The sequence below is a fragment of the Macaca nemestrina genome, chromosome 4, assembly GCF_043159975.1.
Source record: "Macaca nemestrina isolate mMacNem1 chromosome 4, mMacNem.hap1, whole genome shotgun sequence".
In the NCBI taxonomy this organism is placed as follows: domain Eukaryota; kingdom Metazoa; phylum Chordata; class Mammalia; order Primates; family Cercopithecidae; genus Macaca; species Macaca nemestrina.
The window spans coordinates 173,462,974-173,485,650 of NC_092128.1; the positions used below are offsets into that span (position 1 = coordinate 173,462,974).

At 36.6% G+C, this 22,677-nt stretch overlaps 3 protein-coding genes and 1 pseudogene across 8 annotated transcripts in view; 1 reads left to right on the forward strand and 3 right to left on the reverse strand.

Moving 5' to 3' along the window:
- Window positions 1–22,677, forward strand: part of LOC112425049 (keratin associated protein 13-4) — a 179,750-nt gene that overhangs the window by 90,993 nt on the left and 66,080 nt on the right. For 5 of the 6 annotated variants that reach the window (XR_011622775.1, XR_011622777.1, XR_011622774.1 and 2 more), the window contains one exon: window positions 15,788–15,977. The gene's annotated coding sequence lies outside the window, so the exon portion shown is untranslated. Of the gene's footprint in view, window positions 1–6,573; window positions 6,726–15,787; window positions 15,978–22,677 lie in introns of all 6 variants that reach the window. The other variant, XR_011622773.1, reaches the window with a different exon arrangement.
- LOC112425048 (keratin-associated protein 19-2-like) lies at window positions 2,255–2,924 on the reverse strand. Its single transcript, XM_024790060.2, has one exon. The coding sequence runs from the start codon at window positions 2,682–2,684 to the stop codon at window positions 2,466–2,468; it is 219 nt and encodes a 72-aa protein (XP_024645828.2). The 5' UTR covers window positions 2,685–2,924; the 3' UTR covers window positions 2,255–2,465.
- On the reverse strand, window positions 12,893–13,603 carry LOC105472753 (keratin-associated protein 19-5-like; annotated as a pseudogene).
- Window positions 15,997–17,056, reverse strand: LOC105472755 (keratin-associated protein 19-5). Its single transcript, XM_011726280.3, has one exon. It carries the CDS (start codon window positions 16,883–16,885, stop codon window positions 16,667–16,669), a length of 219 nt encoding a protein of 72 aa, XP_011724582.2. The 5' UTR covers window positions 16,886–17,056; the 3' UTR covers window positions 15,997–16,666.

Here is a 22,677-nt window from a genome sequence, read left to right on the forward strand (position 1 = left end):
AGTTTACTTCTCTTTAAGTTTTGGGGATATAGATTATAAGATTTGTGAGAAGCAAATGTGTTTTAATTACAGTTTTAATAATATGAATGTTGTGATACTCAATTTTAAGTGTCAGCTTGACTGGGTTAAGGGATGCTAGGATAGTTGGTAAAATATTTCTGGGTGGTCTGTGAGAGTTTTTCTAGAAGAGATTCACATTTTAATCTGTAGACTGAGTAAACATCACTCTTACCTATGTATGTAAGCATCATTTAATCTGTTGAAGACCTAAATAGAACTAAATGGGGAAGGTAAAGGGAGCTTGCTTTCTGAGCTGGGATCTTCATCCTCTCCTATCCTCACACATCAGCATTCCTGGTTAGAGCATTTGGTCTCAGATTGAGACTTAACATCATTGACTCCCCTGTTCTCTAGCTTTTGGGTTTGGACTGGAACTACTAGATCAGCTTTCCTTGGCCTCTAACTTGCAAACAGCAGATGATGAGACTTCTCAGCCTCTATAATTGCATGAGTTCTTCCCTAACAGTAAATGTTCTTCTGTATATCTATGTATATCCTATTGATTCTGTGAAATGCTTTGGATGTGTGTCCCTGCCCATATCTCATGTCAAATTGTAATCCCTACTGTTGGAGGAGGGGCCTAGTAGAAGGTGATTGGGTCATGGGGGCAGTGTCTAATGGTTTGGCATCATCCTCCTACTGCTGTCTTGTGAAGGGGTTCTCCCGGGATCTGCTTGTTTAACAGTGTGTAGCACCTCCCTTGACCTCTGTCTCCTGCGACCATGTGAAGATGTGCTTGCTTCTCCTTTGCCTTCCACCATAATTGAAAGTTTCCTGAGGCCTCTCTAGGAGAAGCCTGTGCAGCCCATAGAACCGTGAGCCAATTAAACTTATTTACTTTATAAATTACCCAGTCTCAGGTATTTTTTATAGCAGTGGGACAATGGACTAATACAGAAAATTGGTACCAGAGAAGAGGGACATTGCTATAAAGATACTTGAAAATGTGGAATGACTTTGGAACTGAGTAACAGGCAGAGGTTGGAACAGTTTGGAGAGCTCAGAAGAAGACAGGAAGATGGGGGAAAGTTTGGAACTTCCTAGAGACTTGTTAAATTGTTGTGACCAAAAGGCTGATAGTGACATGGACAGTAAAGCCCAGGATGAGACGGTCTCAGATGGAGATGAGAAACTTGTTGGAAACTGGAGAAAAGGTCATACTTGCTATGCTTTAGCAAAGAGACTGGCAGCACTGTGCCTGTGTTCTAGGGATCTGTTGAGCTTTGAACTTGAGGGAGATAATTTAGGGTATCTGGCAGACGAAATTTCTAAGCAGCAAATCATTCAAGATGTAACATGATACTTCTAACAGCATAACCTCATATGCTTGAACAAAGAGATTATCTGAAGTTGGAACTTACATGTCCAGAGCATAAAAGGGAAACAGAGCATAAAAGTTTGGAAAATTTGCAGCCCAGTCACATCATAGAAAACAAAATCTCAATGTCTGGGGAGAAATTCAAGCCTATTGCAGAAATTTGCATAAGTAGAGAGGAGCCAGATGTTAATAGCCAAGACAATGGAAAAATGCCTCCAAGTCATTTTATAGACCGTTGCAGCAGCCCTTTCACCACAGGCCTAGAGGCCTAGGAGAGAAAAATGATTTTGTGGGCCAGGCCTAGGGCCCCACTGTTCTGTGCAGCCTTGGGACATGTTGCCTTGAGTCCTAGACACTCCATCTCCAGCCATGGCTAAAAGGGCTCCAGTTACATCTCAGGCTGATGGTCCAGAGAGTGCAAGCCAGGAGCTACCAAGGTTTTCACATGGTGTTAAGCCTGTGGGTGCACAGAGGGCAAGAGTTGAGGCTTGGGAGCTCCTGCCTAGATTTTAGAGGATGTATGACAATGCCTGGATTTCCAGACAGAAGTCTGCTGCAAGCGTGGAGCCTTTATGGAGAACCTCTGCTGGGGCAATATGGAGGGGAAATGTGGGTTTAGAGACCCCACCCAGAGTCTCTACTGAGGCACTGTGTAGTGGAGCTGTGAGAAGAAGGTCACCATCTTCCAGACCCCAGAATGGTAGATTCACCAACAACTTCCACTGTGTGCCTGGAAAAGCTGTGGATTCTCAATGCAAGCCTGTGAACGCAGCCAGGAGGACTGTACCCTGCAGAGCTACAGAAGTGGAGCTGCCCAATGCCTTGTGAGTCTGCTCTTTGCATCAGTGTGGCCTGGGTGTGAGACATGGAGTAAAAGGAGATTATCTTGAAGCTGTAATATTTAATGACTGCCCTGCTGGGTTTTGGACTTGTTTGGGGTCTATAGCCCCTTTGTTTTGGCCAATTTCTCCCTTCGGAATGGGAGCATTTACACATTTACACCTTTACCCCCATTGTATCTTAGAAGTAAGTAACTTGTTTTGAAATCCCCTCAAGGTAACAGATGCTGCATCACTAGAGCAGCAGCTTAGTAGAAGCCAGTGAATCTATATCCTCTGTAGCATGACGGGCAGCAGCAACCATCTGCATAGCCTCTGTAGCCACAGCCATATCTCCTGTCTTCATAGCCACAGCCATAGCCCAGTCTGTGGAAGCTGCCACATCCACAGCTGTAGCCATAGCCCATGCCACCAAAACCCCCACAGCCATAGCTCAGACCTCCATAGTAGCCGCCATAGTAGCTCATGGTGTCGGAGATAGTGACTTGGGTTTACTGTCCAAGGCAATGTCCTGAGTGTGAATATCAGCACGTTTAGGGAACGCTTATATACCCTGAGCAGAACATGTGATAAACATGTGGCCATCCTTTTACAGCATCCCAATTTATTTATTTACTCGATGCAAATCATCAATCTGTTTGTTAGCAAAAGGAGAGATACAAACTCATTAAAATCTTTGAGCTGGCTTAGCTGCATGGTTAGAATGCCCTTTAACTTATTACATTCTTTTTTTTTTTTTTAAGATGGAGTCTTGCTCTTGTTGCCCAGGCTGGAGTGCAGTGGTGTGATTTCAGCTCACTGCAGCCTCCACCTCCTGGGTTCAAGTGATTCTCCTGCCTCAGCCTCCTGAGTAGCTGGGATTACAGGTGCCTGCCACCACTCCCAGCTAATGTTTATATTTTTAGTAGAGACGGGGTTTCATCATGTGGGCCAGGCTGGTCTCGAACTCCTGACCTCAGGTTATCCACCCGCCTTGGCCTCCCAAACTGCTGGGATTACAGGCGTGAGCCACTGTGCCCGGCTGATACATTCTTTTTAATGACAAAATAGTCTGCATTTTCAAAGTTACACAATTTTTTAAAATTCTAAATATAATTCTTCATCACTAAGCATATTGAATTATTCATATTTGATACTGTGTTTTTATTAAATTTTTTCTCATTTCTCATTTTTATACCATTCCTTAGATTGTTCAATTTTACCTCCCCCTAGATTCAAATACATTGATCAAGTTTAAAACTTTTAAATCTAGTAAAGCCTTCAAATATCAAATATCTTTACTGGGTTGAGAAATTAAGGCTATTCCTTCAAAAGAAAAGGAACTTTTTGAATAAATAAATTTTCTGATCAGCTGTGGTAAATACAAAGTAATGGAAATATGTATGTAGGCATAATATAAAACTACTTTAATTTTCTATATCAGCTTGCAAAACATTGTTTTGGCTTATCAGCATAACAAAAGTTCTTCCAGAAACCGAGATACTATTCAAGAGAACAAACTCACTGTTACACCAGCCTGACCAACTGTTCAAAAATATTCTCTTCAGGTAGGGTACAGTGGCTTACCCCTGTAATGCTGGAGGCCAAAGTGGGAGGATCACTTGAGCCCAGGTGTATTAGTTTGTTTTCACACTGCTGATAAAGACATACCTGAGACTGGGAAGAAAAATAGGTTTAATTGGACTCACAGTTCCACATGGCTGGGGAGGCCTCAGAATCATGGCAGGAGGTGAAAGGCACTTCTTACATGGTGGCGGCAAGAGAAAATGAGGAAGAAGCAAAAGTGAAAATCCCTGATAAACCCATCAGATCTCATGAGACTTATTCACTATCATGAGAATAACAAGGGAAAGACCAATCCTCATGATTCAATTACCTCCCCCTGAATCCCTCCCACAACACATGGGAATTCTGGGAGACACAATTCAAGTTGAGATTCGGATGGGGACATGGCCAAACTATATCACCAGGAGTTTGAGAGTAGCTTAGGCAACATAGGAAGACCTTGTCTCTACAAAATTAAAAAAAAAAAATAGCCAGATGTGAGGGTGCACACCTATGGTTCCAGCTACTTGGGAGGCTAAGGCAGGAGGATTGTTTGATCCCTGGGAAGTTGATGCTGCAGTGAGCCATGATCGTGCCACTGCACTCCAGCCTGGGTGACAGAGTGAAACTGTCTAAAACATACACACACACACGAAAACAATCATTTCTATTTTTACCATTACACAATTTTCCAGAACTGGCTCTACATAAAGTATTACCTAGGCTACTCAGATGATCTTGGCTTCATGCTTTACAGATACCACTTGTCTTCCACTTCCTAGTCTTCCTCACTATGTATATATCCGTTCTCTTTATCAAACCTTTTCATTTTATGCTGTATTCATTCCCGATATGTACTAGTGCTACGTAGGTATTTGTTCTTATCCATTTTTTTTCCAATCAATATTTTATCCTTCTACCCATATATTTAATTTTATCACAATATTTTTATCCTTATGTTTTCTTTTCCAATTCTGTGTGCCTCACCTTCTTATTTTCTCTCAACCAGCAAACAAAAGACATTATTTGTTTATTAAAGTTACACATTTTTGAACAATAGTTTATATGACTCTTAGAGTCATATAATATATCTAACAGTCTCTTATAATTCTGATACCTTGAAAATCTCAAATGCAGATGTGCACTGGTGAAATAACTGAGATAGGAAGCAAGGATGTGAGGAGGGCTGGCCATTCTCCACCGATTTTCTATACTTACTCTGGGAAGACAGTAAATCAAGTCCAAGTTTAGCTCCACCAGAATATGACCATATATTGGACTTGGGTCTTTAAGCAGTGCTTTGCTTTACAAGACTGTAAACATTTTGCCAAAGGTATTTTTTTGTTGCTTTTTTCTGTTTTGCTTTGTTTTGAGGTTTATAAGCAACGTTTTTGATAAAGCATTTTCTCAACTTGATTTGTTCACTATTCTTCCAAAAACGTTGTTGGATAAATGAAAGAATGAATTTTGCCTGCCTCAACATGTAGTGCACATCTCATGCGGAGTATGCACTCAAAATGGCTTTCAGGTTTTAAAGGAATATTCAACTCAATATTTGCCGTGGTTGCTTTCTCCTTTATCAAAATTCGTTCCACCTTTTTAAAATTCTCAATAAGTAGTTGTTGAAGACAAGCATTTAATAAGTAAGTCTAACTAGTTTAAGAATCTCATTAATTCTTGGGTATGCCCTCCAGATTTTCTAACCCTCATGAAAGGCTAATGTACATTGCTGTTTCTGATGCCTATAACCATCTCCAAGAGAAATATCATCCATTAGATTTTACAAATTAAAGGCAATTTTTATTATTTTTTACAAACAAAATATTATTTAATAAAATACGCCCTGCTTTACTTATGTATTTTCAAGAACAAAATAATAAGATATATCTCATTGTGATACACAAATACACATATATTGATACATGCACATATATCATCATATAATGCTGTGAAATATATGAACCAAAACAATCAAAGACTTCTGCTTTTTTCCTAATTAAAAAGTAGAACAATTATAGTATCTTTTGGATAGCGATTAACTTTGGAAATTGAGAAATGTTTATTTTTCTGATTTTTTCACTTAATTCAGTGGACTTGCACAATTAGTTCTCTGTTATGCTATTTTTGGGAGATTTTTCCAGGAAGATCATGAGTTAATTGTGAAACTCAGATCCTGTGTTGAGGTGTGAAATAATGAAAATAAAGTTTTCTAGTGGCCGGGTGATTAACTTTTATTTGAGAGATAAAGACATTTTTCTATAAATTCAAAACATGTTTCTTTAACCCAGATAAAAATTAATTAAATAAAAAATAAGATGTAATAAAATTTGATAATGCATTTGAATAAAAGTATAATATACAATGTTTCTCAATATAATCATATTGATGGGTGTTTTTATTTTTAGCTTCATAAGGCATGTCCATTGACTTTGAAACTATTAACCTGAATGAATAAGTGCAAAATAATGGAACCACATAACTGTACCTTGCCTTTCTACGCATTGTGATCCTACAACATCCAGATTGAACTGACTAGAAGAATAGCTGATATCACATGGCTAAGCAAATTTAACTTGGTGACTTTCAAATGAAAACTTTAATCCCTTGAAACAGATATATCCATACAGATAAATATAGGTATACTTATACATATGTATATATACTTATAGATATGCATATAGATGTGGTTACAGTTGAAGTCTAGATGAAGGTAACATTGAAATCAAGAGGTTCAATTCTCTAAATCAGAACAATAAAATATTATAGAAAAGTGATTATAAGAAACCATTTTCATTTCCCCCATAAATTCAGTCATGTTTATGGAAACTGAGCAGAACATTCAAGATATCCTCTTTGGGTTCATGAAGGGAGAAAATATACTGGGAATAAAGCCTTCATGGTGGCACCTGCATTCAGAAGACCTTGGCAATAACCCTGATCCTGACTCTGCCACTAGAGCTAGTGTAAGTTTCCTGAGTGTTTTTGCTGCTGTCATTGTTGTTTAACCTACAAGATGAAATGAATGTAACTGCTACCATTTAATGTCTGTTCTAGTAGAGCAACTTTTAATGCTACTGTGTGACTCAATCAGACACATTTAACAAGTTTTGACATTTAAACAAAATATCTTGATTTTATGTTGTTTGTTGAATATATCCTTTGATTTTAGAAAAAAGCTGATATTCATTTATATCTTTTAAAAATTTCATCAACAAAATGCCCCCTTCTTCCTATTTTTATCAGGGGAGTGGTTTAACTGAAATTCAGGTTTGTAAGAAAACTCTTTGGATCAAAGTGTTCTTGTCATCAGCTTAAGCTAAAAAATAAATTAGTTTGCCCAGGCGCGGTGGCTCACGCCTGTAATCCCAGCACTTTGGGAGGCCGAGGCGGGTGGATCACAAGGTCAGGAGATCAAGACCACGGTGAAACCCCGTCTCTACTAAAAATACAAAAGATGAGCCGGGGGCGGTGGCGGGCGCCTGTAGTCCCAGCTACTCGGGAGGCTGAGGCAGGAGAATGGTGTGAACCCAGGAGGTGGAGCTTTCAGTGAGCCAGGATCGCGCCACTGCACTCCAGCTTGGGCTACAGAGCGAGACTCCGTCTCAAAAAATTAAAATAAATAAATAAATAAATAAATAAATAAATAAATAAATAAATAGTTCACATTAAAGTCTTGTTTCTTTCCCTTGTTAAGTTGCAAAATTTTCAATATAATGGTGATGGTGAAGAAGAATGCTGTATCATACCATGAGGATTAAGTAAGATAATAGAAAAGCCAGTTGAAAAAAAATATCTAAAATGTTTTGAGTTAAATATGTTAAACCAATATGAAAAAAACTCTACACTAATTTAATAGTTACATCAGTTGTTCAATGAAAATGTCAAATAAATTAATGAGCAGAAGAGTATGATAGGGTGAGGTTATACCAAATACAATAATTTGGAAAGATAATATACTTTCATAATTAACCTAGAAATATGGTTTGATCTGTCACCATTTGCTTGCTCTTACAATAAAAGAAAGAAATTTTGAACGGATAGAAAGATTCATTACACATTCGCAGTGAGTTGACAAATGTGACCTGAATTAAATAAAACATATATGCTTGATATATAAATATAAAGACATGTTAAGTAGGTATTGCTTTTTGTTGTTGACTTAAATCTGAATACTATCTAAATAAAAGCAAAACGTTGAAAAATGTGAGATTACTAACCATTCTGAAGTTCTATTTTTCATTTCAATCTAGAATTATTATTCCTTGGAGCTATTGATGTATTTATCTATCTGCATGCATGTTTATGAGGTATATAAACATAGATTCTCAGTCAGGGAGATAGCGTCTCTGAATGACATCATCACTTACATATAATTGAGTTTCATGAACAAAACGGAACCACATTGTGTTTTGAAATTAGAATGTTTTATTGGAAGATAAATAGATAATTCAACCAGTTATAAAAGCAAAAGTAGAGAATACCAGGATTATGATAGAGAGATGGGTGCACATAGAAAAGATTGCCTGAAATTCTGAGATGTTAAATTCTTTTGTGCAAATAACTCCAGCATGATCTTGGTTGTCCAATGATTGAAGTCAGCTTTGGGAAAGTCCTCTTATAATTTCAGATATTGTGTTGCTGGGGCAGTAGTTTAATAGAATCCAGAGAATCCATATCCTCCATAGTATGATGGGCGGTAGCAGCCATATCCGTAGCCTCCAAAGCCAGAACCATATCCATAGCCTCCGAAGCCAGAGTCACATCCGTAGCCTCCAAAGCCAGAGCCGTATCTGTAGCCTCCATAGCCACAGCCAGAACCCAGTCTGCAGAAGCCGCCACATCCACATCCATAGCCATAGCCCAGGCCTCCGTAGTAGCTGCCGTAGTAGCTCATGGTGTCAGGGGTAGTGAGTTTGGTTTGCTGCTCAAGGCAAGGTCCTGAGTGTGAATGTTGGCATCTGCGCAGGCATGCTTATATAACCTGACAGATCACGTGACAAAACACTTCCTGCCTATTTTAGTGTAATTCTATATGTTACACTTACCTGACCCAATCCTGACATCTGAAGAGGCCCTCAAACTCATTAAAGTGTTTGAGCTTGCATTGCATTGCTGTCTTGTCATGCTGTCTCTTTAACATATTGCATCACTTTTATGAATAGAAATTGCTGTAGGTTCAAAGTCTGTACATACCAGACCTTAAATAGACTTCTTTGTAGGCATGTTGCATTACACAGTTGGTAATGCTACATTTTGAAATTAAGTATTGCTTCATCTCTGGCTTTCCTGGAATTGTTTTGCTTCATTTGTGATTGCATAACAGACTTTGGTTAAATTCAATGCTCTGAAATTTATCATATTCTTCCAGAGTTATCTTATACCTTAGGTGAGGTCCCTTTTTAAAGAGATACAAACATTTGAAAGACTGGAGCCATCTGCTCACCTGCTATGCCTAACAGTAAAGAACTTCATGGGGTTAAAAAAGTTAAAATAAAGCCACCATTCTTCTATTATTCTAGAACATTGGCCATCATAATCAATATTCTCCTTTTTTTTTTGTTTTACTAGTTTAAAAAATAAAAACCATTTAGATTTAACAACGTAACAGAATATAGCTCAAACATTAAAGTCAAATCACAGTAATAAAAAATCCATTTCCTAAGCAGCTTTACAAACTGTTCAAAATTTTTTTCACACCCTGACTCCCTTACTGCCATATTAGACATCCAAGGTGCTACCAAAAATACAGATTGTATGGCTCTCCTCTCTTACAAACACCATTCATTCCTTTTTCCTGATCCACACAATTATCCTCTTTTCAATATATTCTTTCAGTTCCCATTAGCGTCTGGGACTAGGTGAGATGGTGAAATATATGGAATTCTCTTTGCCTCCCATCAATTTTCATTTAGTACTTACTTAAATTCATATCTATATCTATCTATATATATATAGATAGACATACGTATATAAAGATATATATATAATCTTCAAATTTTGATAATATTTTTGCCTTTATATTACCTTTACCTATTGTGTGTTCCTTTTTTTCCTAAAGGAAAATAGCTAACTAATCTTTATTAAGATGTTAAGCATTTATTAAAGTGTTAGATGTTAAAAATAGATGCCATTGCCCAAGACCCTGGGAAATTCAGTAAGAGACTGTTAGCATTGTGAATGTCTTAATTATCCCCCAAAATATGTATAATGTAAAAAGACAGGATGAAGAAAATAATAAAGACAAAGAGTACCTCAGCTGACTCTAAGAATTTAGTCACCTAGACCCAAGGATGACCCCAAACCCCACCCACATATGCCCTTTAACTTTAAGCTTAAATATATAATTTCTTGTTAAACTTGTATTACTTTGAATATACTGTTCAACTTTTGATGAGTTTATAAGCAATTTTCAAATTATGCATTTCTCCAGATAGATTTGCTGGCTGCAGTTCAATGACCAGCATGCAATAGAAACTCAATATATAAATATTGAATAGATGAATGAATTCTAAAGTTCTTACAGGTAAAAATCTTACATCTCATAGAAATGAACAATACTATGAATGTATCCAACAATAAGAATTTAAAAGAGAAATTAGCTCAAATAGCTTTCTTTCTTTAGAGGAACAAATAAGCTATCATTTCATTTGCTTTTTGTTGCTGTTGTTTAAGGCATATTAAAAATACTTAAATCTTAAGTGCACAAGTAGGTGATATTTTTCTTATATTTATAGACCATCTATAACAAGCACACTCTAATTCCCAAAATCTGTCCCTTGACTCTAGCAGTCCATATTATTCCGTGTAGAGTAACTATTAACATCCTGCATAAGGCTTTCTTGTTCTCTACTTCACTTAGGTGGTCTCATATAGCATACTGAAACTTTCCATTTCCATCCCCAATTGGTCTGTGTATCACTGTCTATTAGGTAGATCTCTGTCATATGTAACGTGAATTTTGTCGTTTTAATTTCTGAAAAGTAGTCTACTACATGAATAGAGCACAACTGATTTATGATTCTACTCTGGTAGGCCTATATTTGAGGAGTTTAGTGGTTTCAGTTTTGGTTTGGTTTTTTTTTTTTTTTTTTTTTATTGCTACAGTGAATAAAGAAAGCTGTTATGTACCTTTTTATAAATTTTCTTTTTTTCTTTTTTTTTTTTAATGGAGTCTCACTCTATCATGCAGACTGGAGTGCAGTGGCACTATCTTGGCTCACTGCAACCTCTGTCTCCCAGGTTCAAGTGATTATCCTGCCTCTGCCTCCCAAATAACTGGGACTACAGGCATGCATCACCATGCCCAAATAAAAAATAATTTTGTATTTTTAGTAGAACAGGGTTTCGCCATATTGGCCAGGCTGGTCTCAAACTCCTTACCTCAAGTGATCCGCCTGCCTCAGCCTCAGCCTCCCAAAGTGCTGGGATTACAGGAGTGAGCCACCATACCCAGCTAAGATCCTTATTTTTAGACCTAGACTTTCCTATACCTTTGTTACAGCTGGGATAGGAATTACTAATTTGTATCATATCTATACTTATTTTATACATTATATATAATTATATATTATCATAAATAACAGTTATATATTATATAATATATAGTTAGCTTCCATAGATTCTACCAATCTCAAGATACAGTTATTACGTTTACCAGTTGTTAAATTTACTGTAACAACAGGGATGTATGAGAGTTCCAGTTGCTTCACATCCTTACCTCCACTGATCACTTGCAAACTCTTTAAAAAATTGACTACTCTTGTGAATACATAATGATACCTGATCATTGTTTTAATATGGTTTTATTGATTAATAACAATGTTCAACATCTTTACATATGCTTATAGGCCATTTAGATATTTTTTTGAAGTACCTGTTGAAGTATTTTGTTCACTTTTAATTGAGCTAGTAATATTTTATTATTGATTCTCAGGTGATCTTTACATATTTGGGTATGGGTGTTTTTTCAGATTTATGTATTAAAAATATTTTCATCCAGTATATAGATTTTTTCACCTTAAAATGGTGTCTCTACATAAATAAAATGCAATAATATAATAAATTCTCACTTTAAAATCTTTTTGTTTTATGTTTAATGTTTTTGGTACTAATTTTAAAAATTTTGACTACTCACATTGTTATTTAAAACTTTTCTCTGTTTTCTTTAAAGCTTGTTCTATTTTTGTGATTATTTTTTAAAGGCAGTTGACGATTTGAATATTACAGTTTTTATTAACTCAGGCTAAAGCAACATAATCGCAAATAAATCAAACAGGTTTCAGATACCGCCAATTTAAGTCTACCAAATATGCGTCTGTTTTGGGGCTTAAGGTCTTGTTATAATGTGTTCTTCCTAAGATAAGCAAAGCTCTTCCCTGAAAGTAAAGATATTCTGGAATATTTTTTAAAATCCTTCAGCAATCCATAAAATCAATAAATTCAAGTTCTAATAATTTGATCATACTACATTGTACTAGAAGTATCAAACGCTTTTTCCAAGTAGTTAAATTGATTGTTATACTTATTCATAGCTACAGAAGGCCTTTACCTGTATTGTGGGAAAATGCCACTAACGATTAGGAAAATGAAAGAGCTATTGTCATATTCTGTCAAACTAAGTAGTGTAGCCCTCCAATGGAATCAGTTGACCCAGTCAATGGAAAGTGTATGTACTCTGACTAGACTGACTGAAAGTGTGGGTCTTACTAGCTGGCTGTATAAACCTATTCTTATGTTTAGTAAACAAGTCTGAGTCTTTCTAATTCTTCTTACTTTTTTATACCATTTGAATTTATCATTAATTACTAATTACTTTTATTTAGATCTAGATATGCTAAAAATTAAGAGGTTCCAGATTCACCAAAATCTTAAATAAAAAGAGGCATATAGTGTGAAAAGTAGACTAGTCTTCAAAACTCTGCTGTGATTGTTACACGAACATCTGACCAGAATTTTAAGATTATTGGGAAGCACTCAAGAAAAGAAATAGGCAATGGAATGGAGAGTCAGCATTTAAACAAATAGATAAATAAATAAACAGAAGCCATGTGTGCCATTTCAAATTGAGACAATTTGTTGCAAAGGGAACCAAGCAATTCCACAATTAGTAAAGTACAGATAATGGATGCCAGTAGACATGATATAGACAATTATAACATAATAAATATTCCTAACATCTTAGATGCTAAATGATTTTTTTTAATCTCAGATTGATACAGTGTGCCCTTGTTTGGCTCTGTATTTGGTTAATTTGAATGATCTTCTTATGACCTCTGATACTGAGTCCTCAGGGTAGGATTTCAGTAGAACTGAGAGAATCCATATCCTCCATAGCATGATGGGCGGCAGCTGCGGTATCCATAGCCTCCGAAGCCAGAGCCATATCCGTAGCCTCCATAGCCACAGCCATAACCCAGTCTGCGGAAGCCGCCACATCCACAGCCGTAGCCATAGCCCAGGTCATCGAAGCCTCCATAGCCGTAGCCTAGGCCTCCGTAGTAGTTGCCGTAGTAGTTCATGGTGTCAGGAGTGGTGAGTTGGTTTGCTGCTCAAGGCAAGATCCTGAGTGTGAATGGCAGCATGTGTCGAGGGAGGCTTATATACCCTGATCAGAGCATGTGGTGAGTCACATGCGTACCTGTTTGTGTGTGTGTGTGTGTGTGTGTGTGTTTTCAATTAATTACTTAACAGAAGTCATTCATTGTTCCCTGGCACAAGGAGAGGCCCTCGCATTCTTTAAATTGTTTGAGTTTGCTTTGTTGCTGAGTTACAGTGGCCCTTAAAAGTTATTACATCACTTAATGAGAAGAAATTGCTGTATCTAAAGTCTTGGCATACCAGATCCTAAATAGATTTCTTCATAGCTAGATATATTGCATATTACAAATGAAATAAAATGAAGGTTATATGTTCCTCTAAAGTCAGATGCTATTGGAGCTCATTTCATTGTCTTCTTTATGTTGCCCAGGCTGGTCTCAAGCTCCTGGGCTCAAGTGACCCTCCCCCCTCGACCTCCCAAAGTGTTGGGATTAGAGGCATGAACCACCTCGCCCAGCCCTCATTTCATCTTTATAAATCCCTATTGTTCAGATGCGGCCAGAGAATTACTCATGCCTTTGAGAGGCATAGACTTTAGAATTTATTCATCCATTCAGCATTTATGTACTGTGCTGTTACTACATGGTGATTATTGCAAAGAAGTATACAAATTCAGTTGTGAAAACGCAACATTTGGAAATTACTGATAAGACTAAAAATAACTGATCACTATATTTGAGATCATATAAGGTTAATAAGAACTTAAAGGCTAAGGGTTGAAGTTAAGGGCACAGCTGAATTAACTATGTTTGGGGTCAGCTGTGGCTGTATGTGACGAAATTCTTGGAGTCAACTGAGGACTTGTACCCTCAGTTATTTTTTCTTCCTGTTATCTTGTAATATTATACCTACATTTTGGGGATTCCTTTTCTCAGTTGTGGGGCTGATGACCCTATGATGCATTTTCTGTAGACCAGGTGACAGCTTTTCCTTGGAAGGAAATGTATTCCAAAGGTATTCTTTTAATTTCAACACAAATCAATACAATCTAACAACTGGAGATGTAATAATATGATAAAATTGCATTATACTAAAAGTGTTACTTTCCTCTAAATGGTTATATTAATTGTTCTTCTTTTGACATAGCCTTTCTTCAGACTGTGATGCCATTGACCACTTAGGGAGTAAAAAATTTTCATGTGAAATTCTGTCGTACTCAGTAAAACTAAATACTACAGCCCTGCAATGGAGACACTAAGATATTTTTACTGAGGTCTGTTTATGGTGAAACTGCAACATCTCACTTGAATTGAATGAAAGAATTGGTAATAGTATCTGGCTAAGTAAATCCATTCATATGTTCAGTAAACAAGTCAGAGTTTTTCAAATGCATTATGATTTCTTTTAAATATTAAAATATTGGATTTTCATTATTAAGTTGTTTTTACACAGATAAAAGTACATTAAAAATTGCTGAGTTCGAGATTCTACAACAGAGTGTTTACAAATGAAAATAAATAGAGGTGGTTATTTGGCCATGATAATTAAAGTCTTCAGACCCACATGACCAGAGCCTTCAAGATGCTTCATGTGACAACACACAAGAAGAGATGTAAAAAATGAATGGAACAGTGAGCATGGGGAAGTAGAATGCCTGATATTTAGTAAAACTGGGTTCTGGTCTGGGATCTCCTTGTCATGTCATTTTTGATCCTTAGCAAACGATTTCACTTTTTGGAGATCTTTTCCCATTCAAGATGGTATCAGGGTAAGCATTGGGAAAACTTTATAGTAGTACCCCTGCACACTCCACAGTTCTTTTATATTATTTTCCTGGCATTTTTGAATTTGCTTGACTCAAACAAAGACATTCACTTTTGTTTCAGTACTGAAATACATTATTCTTGAAACATAATAATATGTTATTACATATTTTTCTTGGGCAAACAGTTATTTGACATACCAACATGAAAAGGCCCACCTTTGCTTGTTGGAGGTTAAAAGAGGCTTGGCTAGAGTGTATAAAGCTTCAGGTCAGTCACAGCCTTAATATGAATTACTTCACAAGTTATGGCAGTGATTTCTATATTTCCTTGGTGTATTGCAAAATATTTAAATGTGCTGATAATATGAGAAAGCAACTTCGTGTCACACCACAACGGACCAGGAATAAAACATGAAAGTCACAAAAAGAAGTTCATTTTCAGTGTATTTTCAGATACATACTTTGTCTTATCATTACATTTCTTACCATTGAAAGGGCCAAATAAACATACATTTTGAACAAACTATGGAAGTACATACTCTTCATGTTGGTCTCCATTGAGATTTGAAAGTTTATAAAGTTGGTATTTCAGGGCTGAATTTAAACACTAACATCTAACTGAAAGCATTGAAATGAAAAAGATATGGTCAATACGGCACAGTATTCCAAAGAAAAAAGATTCTTTTTAATTGAGTGTTATGGTTTTAATTTGTGCATGTACAGCTTACTTTGGACAACATGGGCTTGGACTGAGTGAATCCACTCATACTCAGATTTTGTTCTACCTCTGCCACTCCTGAGACAGCAAGACCAACGTCCCCCTTCCTCCTCTTCCTCCTCCTCCTCAACCTATCCAATGTGAAGACAATGAGGATAAAGACCTGAATGATGAGCTGCTTCCACTTGACAAACAGTAAATATAAATTCTCTTCCTTACTATTTTAATAACATTTTCTTTTCTCTTATTTACTTTATTGTAAGAATACAGTGTATAATGCATATAAAATACAAAGTATGTGTTAATCAACTGTTTATGTTATCAGTGAGGCTTCCAGTCAACAGTTGGCTACCAGTAGTTAGGTGTCTGGAGAGTCAAAAGTTATATGTGGATTTTCAACTGCATGGGGGAATCAGTACCCCAACCCCTACATTATTCAAGGGTCAACTGTGACCTTTGAATGCGGATATATACATGCACACACATACATACAGCTATATAGATAGGTGCATGTATATACAAAATTATTTTATTATATATAATATACTTCTATATGTATATAGTTTGTTCTTTTTTCACTGGATATAATTATAAATAACCACTTTGCCATTTTGAGTCAAGCAAAAAATAAAAGCCATGTATTTGCTTTAAGTCAACATACTTTATTCCAAAAGGAAGAGAGAAGCCCCACAGCTATAAAGGTACAAGTAAGACACATCCAGAGACATAAAGCAAAGAATTATGGAATGATAGGTATTCTTAAAACTCTCAGATGCTAAGTGCTCTTGATCTCGGCTTGATCCAGGGTGACCTCGTCCTTTTGTTATTGCAGTCAGGTTTGGGTGATCTTATGGCCTCTCATGTTAGGTTGTCAGGGAAGGATTTCAGTAAAATCCAGAGAATCCATATCCTCCGTAGAATGACGGGCGGCAGCTGCGGTATCCATAGCCCCCGAAGCCAGAGCCGTATCCATAGCCTCCATAGCCACAGCCATAGCCCAGTCTGCGGAAGCCGCCACATCCACAGCCATAGCCATAGCCCAGGTCATCGAAGCCTCCATAGCCGTAGCCCAGGCCTCCATGGTAGTTGCCGTAGTAGTTCATGGTGTCAGGAGTGGTGAGTTGGTTTGCTGCTCAAGGCAAGATCCTCAGTGTAAATGCCAGCATGTGTAAGAGGCTTATATACCCTGGTCAGAGCATGTGATGAGTCATCTGTATACCCTCCTTTGCTGTAGTTATTTGTATTACGTTTGATGTTACAACTCATTTATCTATTGTCTTCTCATGCAGGGAGAGGCCCTCATTCTCATTAAAATATTTCAGCTTACTTAATGTCTTATTCAGGACACGATTGAACTTACTGCTTTGCTTTTATGAGAAGAAATGGCTGACTGTTCAAAATATGCACATTCCAAATGCTCAACAGAATTGCCTATTACCAGGTGTATTACATCATCTACACTTTATGGTATTTCTTTTATAATGAATCATTTCCTTTGTCCATCATCTTCCAAACTGATAACTTCATATTCAACTGAATTTACAGCTATTTTTTCAATTTACAGATGTTAAATCTGTAGTTTTAAAAAGCAAACTTATTTATCAAGGTGAAGTCTTCAGAAAATGCCTATATTCACAATACAGGAAAACATTTGAAATCAAAATGATTTTAATGCCCTGCTGTGTACAATAGCCAAACGACTCAAAAAAAGCATATGTTGATTTTTAGCATTTTATTCACAATAACTTTTATACTATTTTTGGCTTTGTATACCAGCTTCAGAACCTTTTGGTTGCAAAATATGTAAGAATTAATTTCAGAAATTGAGGGCACAAAATCCATCTCCTATGCAGGCTTATCAGAGCGGTAGTTCAGTTTTCCATTCAAGTCCTAACACTCTCCTTTATAATTGGTTTTATTCAAAGTCCTAGTAAAATTGCAGATTGCATCTGCCTCTGTTTTGCACACTCCAGTCAATTTCTTTCTTTATCCTTTTTCAGTAGTATATATATGACCTCTATTTCCATTCTCATCAGCTTTCATTTTTCTTCCCATTTTCTCAACATCTATAGAAACAGCCAGGTAGAAGTTTATTGCATACATTTCCCCAACCCCCTCTGCCTTCCATCCACTTATCTCAATGCTTTTTTTTCTACCTCTTCTTTGTATTCACTATAACGTCTTTCCTGATGTTCTTCTATGTCTATCCTGTGCTCATTTATTCTGAGGTAATTTCTAACCACTGCCTACTGATCTGTTCATTGAAGCATCTGTTCATTAAATATCATTAAAGATCTGTTCATCTGTTCATTAAAGTATCATTTTTAAAACTTTCTATTTTTTGTACTTACTGAACATCCTCAACTCCCCACCCCAGCAAAAATACTTAGAAATAATGAATAAGACCTACTATTAGATAGCACAATAGGGTGACTATAGTCAATAACAACTTAATTGTACATTTTAAAAGGTCTTGAGTATAATTAGACTGTTGGTAACTCAAAGGATAAATACTTTAGGGGATGGATTTTAAAAAATTTACTCCAACTCCTATGGCTTTCTGAAATGTTAAAAGGGTATCCTAAAACTGAAATTGTCTTCAAAGTTTTCAAAATAAAGGCGCCATGGTGAAATGACACAGAATAGAGAAACATATGTAAAGAAATTTGCCCTGGGCTTCATAGAGTTCCTCAGCTGACTTCGTTGAGTTAGTGAAACAGATACAACGTTGAGCCTACTCTTGATTAATCTCCATGCAGCACCTGTCTCTTGGCTTTGACAACTAAAAGTTTATTTAATTTACATGACTTTGAACATGCTGTTGAGTTTTTGTGAGATTTATAAGTATTTTATCAAAGACAAATTTCCTAAAAGGGATGCTTCAGTTCTTCTAAGCAATAGACTAGGGAATTAAAAACTGTTTATTGAAGAAATTCTAAGTAAATTGACAGTAACTACCACAGCAAGCACAATCTGTGCACAACTCTGACTATGCCTTAGTGAGCTACCTTTTTAAGACAGAAAAATAGCTCAATAAGTCTTTCAATTTGTAGAGTAGGATTTAATTCAACATTTTCTCCATTTCTTTTAACCACATCTTCGTTCACTCTTATTTCTCATCTGAACTAGAAACAGTCGATACGCTGAATTCTCAGTGAGTCCTTTTGAAGCCATAAAATCACAAATAACTCAGACTGTATTAAGGATATCACTGTTTGTCCATATAAATCAGCCTGATAATGTAAGAGTGTTTAATAGCTAATTTTTGTTTGGGATGCATAAATGATGCATACATCTGGAGATATAAAACTAAACAAGATATCAGTGGAAAACCTCAATAGCCAAATAAGAATTAGAATGTTATAAAGAAATAGACCATGTGATAATTTTCCACAAGACCAATTAATGACCGTAAGCAGTAAATGATTAATACTAAAATAAAAATAAATCTATATATTTCTATATAAAATATATAGAACAAATATTTTGTCTTTTTTACAAAGTGAACAAATAGTACAATGAAAGTATCTATTGTAAAATTAAGACATATATTCATTTGTAATGATATTGGTTTTTTTTTAAATTTATTTATTTATTTATTTATTATTATTATACTTTAAGTTCTAGGGTACATGTGCATAACGTGCAGGTTTGTTACATATGTATACTTGTGCCATGTTGCTGTGCTGCACCCATCAACTGGTCGCACCCATCAACTGGTCATTTACATCAGGTATAACTCCCAATGCAATCCCTCCCCCCTCCCCTCTCCCCATGATAGGCCGCTGTGTGTGATGTCCCCCTTCCCGAGTCCAAGTGATCTCATTGTTCAGCTCCCACCTATGAGTGAGAACATGCAGTGTTTGGTTTTCTGTTCTTGTGATAGTTTGCTAAGAATGATGGTTTCCAGCTGCATCCATGTCCCTACAAAGGACACAAACTCATCCTTTTTGATGGCTGCATAGTATTCCATGGTGTATATCTCCCACATTTTCTTAATCCAGTCTGTCATTGATGGACATTTGGGTGGATTCCAAGTCTTTGCTATTGTGAATAGTGCCGCAATAAACATATGTGTGCATGTGTCTTTATAGCAGCATGATTTATAATCCTTTGGGTATATACCCAGTAATGGGATGGCTGGGTCATATGGTACATCTAGTTCTAGATCCTTGAGGAATCGCCATACTGTTTTCCATAATGGTTGAACTAGTTTACAATCCCACCAACAGTGTAAAAGTGTTCCTATTTCTCCACATCCTCTCCAGCACCTGTTGTTTCCTGACTTTTTAATGATTGCCATTCTAACTGGTGTGAGATGGTATCTCATTGTGGTTTTGATTTGCATTTCTCTGATGGCCAGTGATGATGAGCATTTTTTCATGTGTCTGCTGGCTGTATGAATGTCTTCTTTTGAGAAATGTCTGTTCATATCCTTTGCCCACTTTTTGATGGGGTTGTTTGTTTTTTTCTTGTAAATTTGTTTGAGTTCTTTATAGGTTCTGGATATTAGCCCTTTGTCAGATGAGTAGATTGCAAAAATTTTCTCCCATTCTGTAGGTAGTTTCTTTTGTTCACTCTATTCACTCTGATGGTAGTTTATTTTGCTGTGCAGAAGCTCTTTAGTTTAATGAGATCCCATTTGTCAATTTTGGCTTTTGTTGCCGTTGCTTTTGGTGTTTTAGACATGAAGTCTTTGCCCATACCTATGTCCTGAATAGTACTACCTAGGTTTTCCTCTAGGGTTTTTATGGTGTTAGGTCTAACATTTAAGTCTCTAATCCATCTTGAATTAATTTTCGTATAAGGAGTAAGGAAAGGATCCAGTTTCAGCTTTCTACTTATGGCTAGCCAATTTTCCCAGCACCATTCATTAAATAGGGAATCCTTTCCCCATTTCTTGTTTCTCTCAGGTTTGTCAAAGATCAGATGGCTGTAGATGTGTGGTATTATTTCTGAGGACTCTGTTCTGTTCCATTGGTCTATATCTCTGTTTTGGTACCAGTACCATGCTGTTTTGGTTACTGTAGCCTTGTAGTATAGTTTGAAGTCAAGTAGCGTGACGCCTCCAGCTTTGTTCTTTTGACTTAGGATTGTCTTGGAGATGCGGGCTCTTTTTTGGTTCCATATGAACTTTAAAGCAGTTTTTTCCAATTCTGTGAAGAAACTCATTGGTAGCTTGATGGGGATGGCATTGAATCTATAAATAACCTTGGGCAGTATGGCCATTTTGACGATATTGATTCTTCCTATCCATGAGCATGGTATGTTCTTCCATTTGTTTGTGTCCAATTTTAATTTCACTGAGCAGTGGTTTATAGTTCTCCTTGAAGAGGTCCTTTACATCCCTTGTAAGTTGGATTCCTAGGTATTTTATTCTCTTTGAAGCAATTGTGAATGGAAGTTCATTCATGATTTGGCTCTCTGTTTGTCTGTTACTGGTGTATACAAATGCTTGTGATTTTTGCACATTAATTTTGTATCCTGAGACTTTGCTGAAGTTGCTTATCAGCTTAAGGAGATTTTGGGCTGAGACAATGAGGTTTTCTAAATATACAATCATGTCATCTGCAAACAGGGACAATTTGACTTCTTCTTTTCCTAACTGAATACCCTTGATTTCTTTCTCTTGCCTGATTGCCCTAGCCAGAACTTCCAACACTATGTTGAATAGGAGTGGTGAGAGAGGGCATCCCTGGCTTGTGCCAGTTTTCAAAGGGAATGTTTCCAGTTTTTGCCCATTCAGTATGATATTGGCTGTGAGTTTGTCATAAATAGCTCTTATTATTTTGAGGTACGTTCCATCAATACCGAATTTATTGAGCGTTTTTAGCATGAAGGGCTGTTGAATTTTGTCAAAAGCCTTTTCTGCATCTATTGAGATAATCATGTGGTTTTTGTCTTTGGTTCTGTTTATATGCTGGATTATGTTTATTGATTTGCGAATGTTGAACCAGCCTTGCATTCCAGGGATGAAGCCCACTTGATCATGGTGGATAAGCTTTTTGATGTGCTGCTGAATCCGGTTTGCCAGTATTTTATTGAGGATTTTTGCATCGATGTTCATCAGGGATATTGGTCTAAAATTCTCTTTTTTTGTTGTGTCTCTGCCAGGCTTTGGTATCAGGATGATGTTGGCCTCATAAAATGAGTTAGGGAGGATTCCCTCTTTTTCTATTGATTGGAATAGTTTCAGAAGGAATGGTACCAACTCCTCCTTGTACCTCTGGTAGAATTCTTCTGTGAATCCATCTGGTCCTGGACTTTTTTTGGTTGGTAGGCTATTAATTATTGCCTCAATTTCAGAGCCTGCTATTGGTCTATTCAGGGATTCAACTTCTTCCTGGTTTAGTCTTGGAAAAGTGTAAGTGTCCAGGAAATTATCCATTTCTTCTAGATTTTCTAGTTTATTTGCGTAGAGGTGTTTATAGTATTCTTTGATGGTAGCTTGTATATCTGTGGGGTCGGTGGTGATATCCCCTTTATCACTTTTTATTGCGTCTATTTGATTCTTCTCTCTTTTCTTCTTTATTAGTCTTGCTAGGGGTCTGTCAATTTTGTTGATCTTTTCAAAAAACCAACTCCTGGATTCATTGATTTTTTGCAGGGTTTTTTGTGTCTCTTATCTCCTTCAGTTCTGCTCTGATCTTAGTTATTTCTTGCCTTCTGCTAGCTTTCGAATGTGTTTGCTCTTGCTTCTCTAGTTCTTTTAATGGTGATGTTAGAGTGTCAATTTTAGATCTTTCCAGCTTTCTCTTGTGGGCATTGAGTGCTATAAATTTCCCTCTACACACTGCTTTAAATGTGTCCCAGAGATTCTGGTATGTTGTATCTTTGTTCTCATTGGTTTCAAAGAACATCTTTATTTCTGCCTTCATTTTGTTGTGTACCCAGT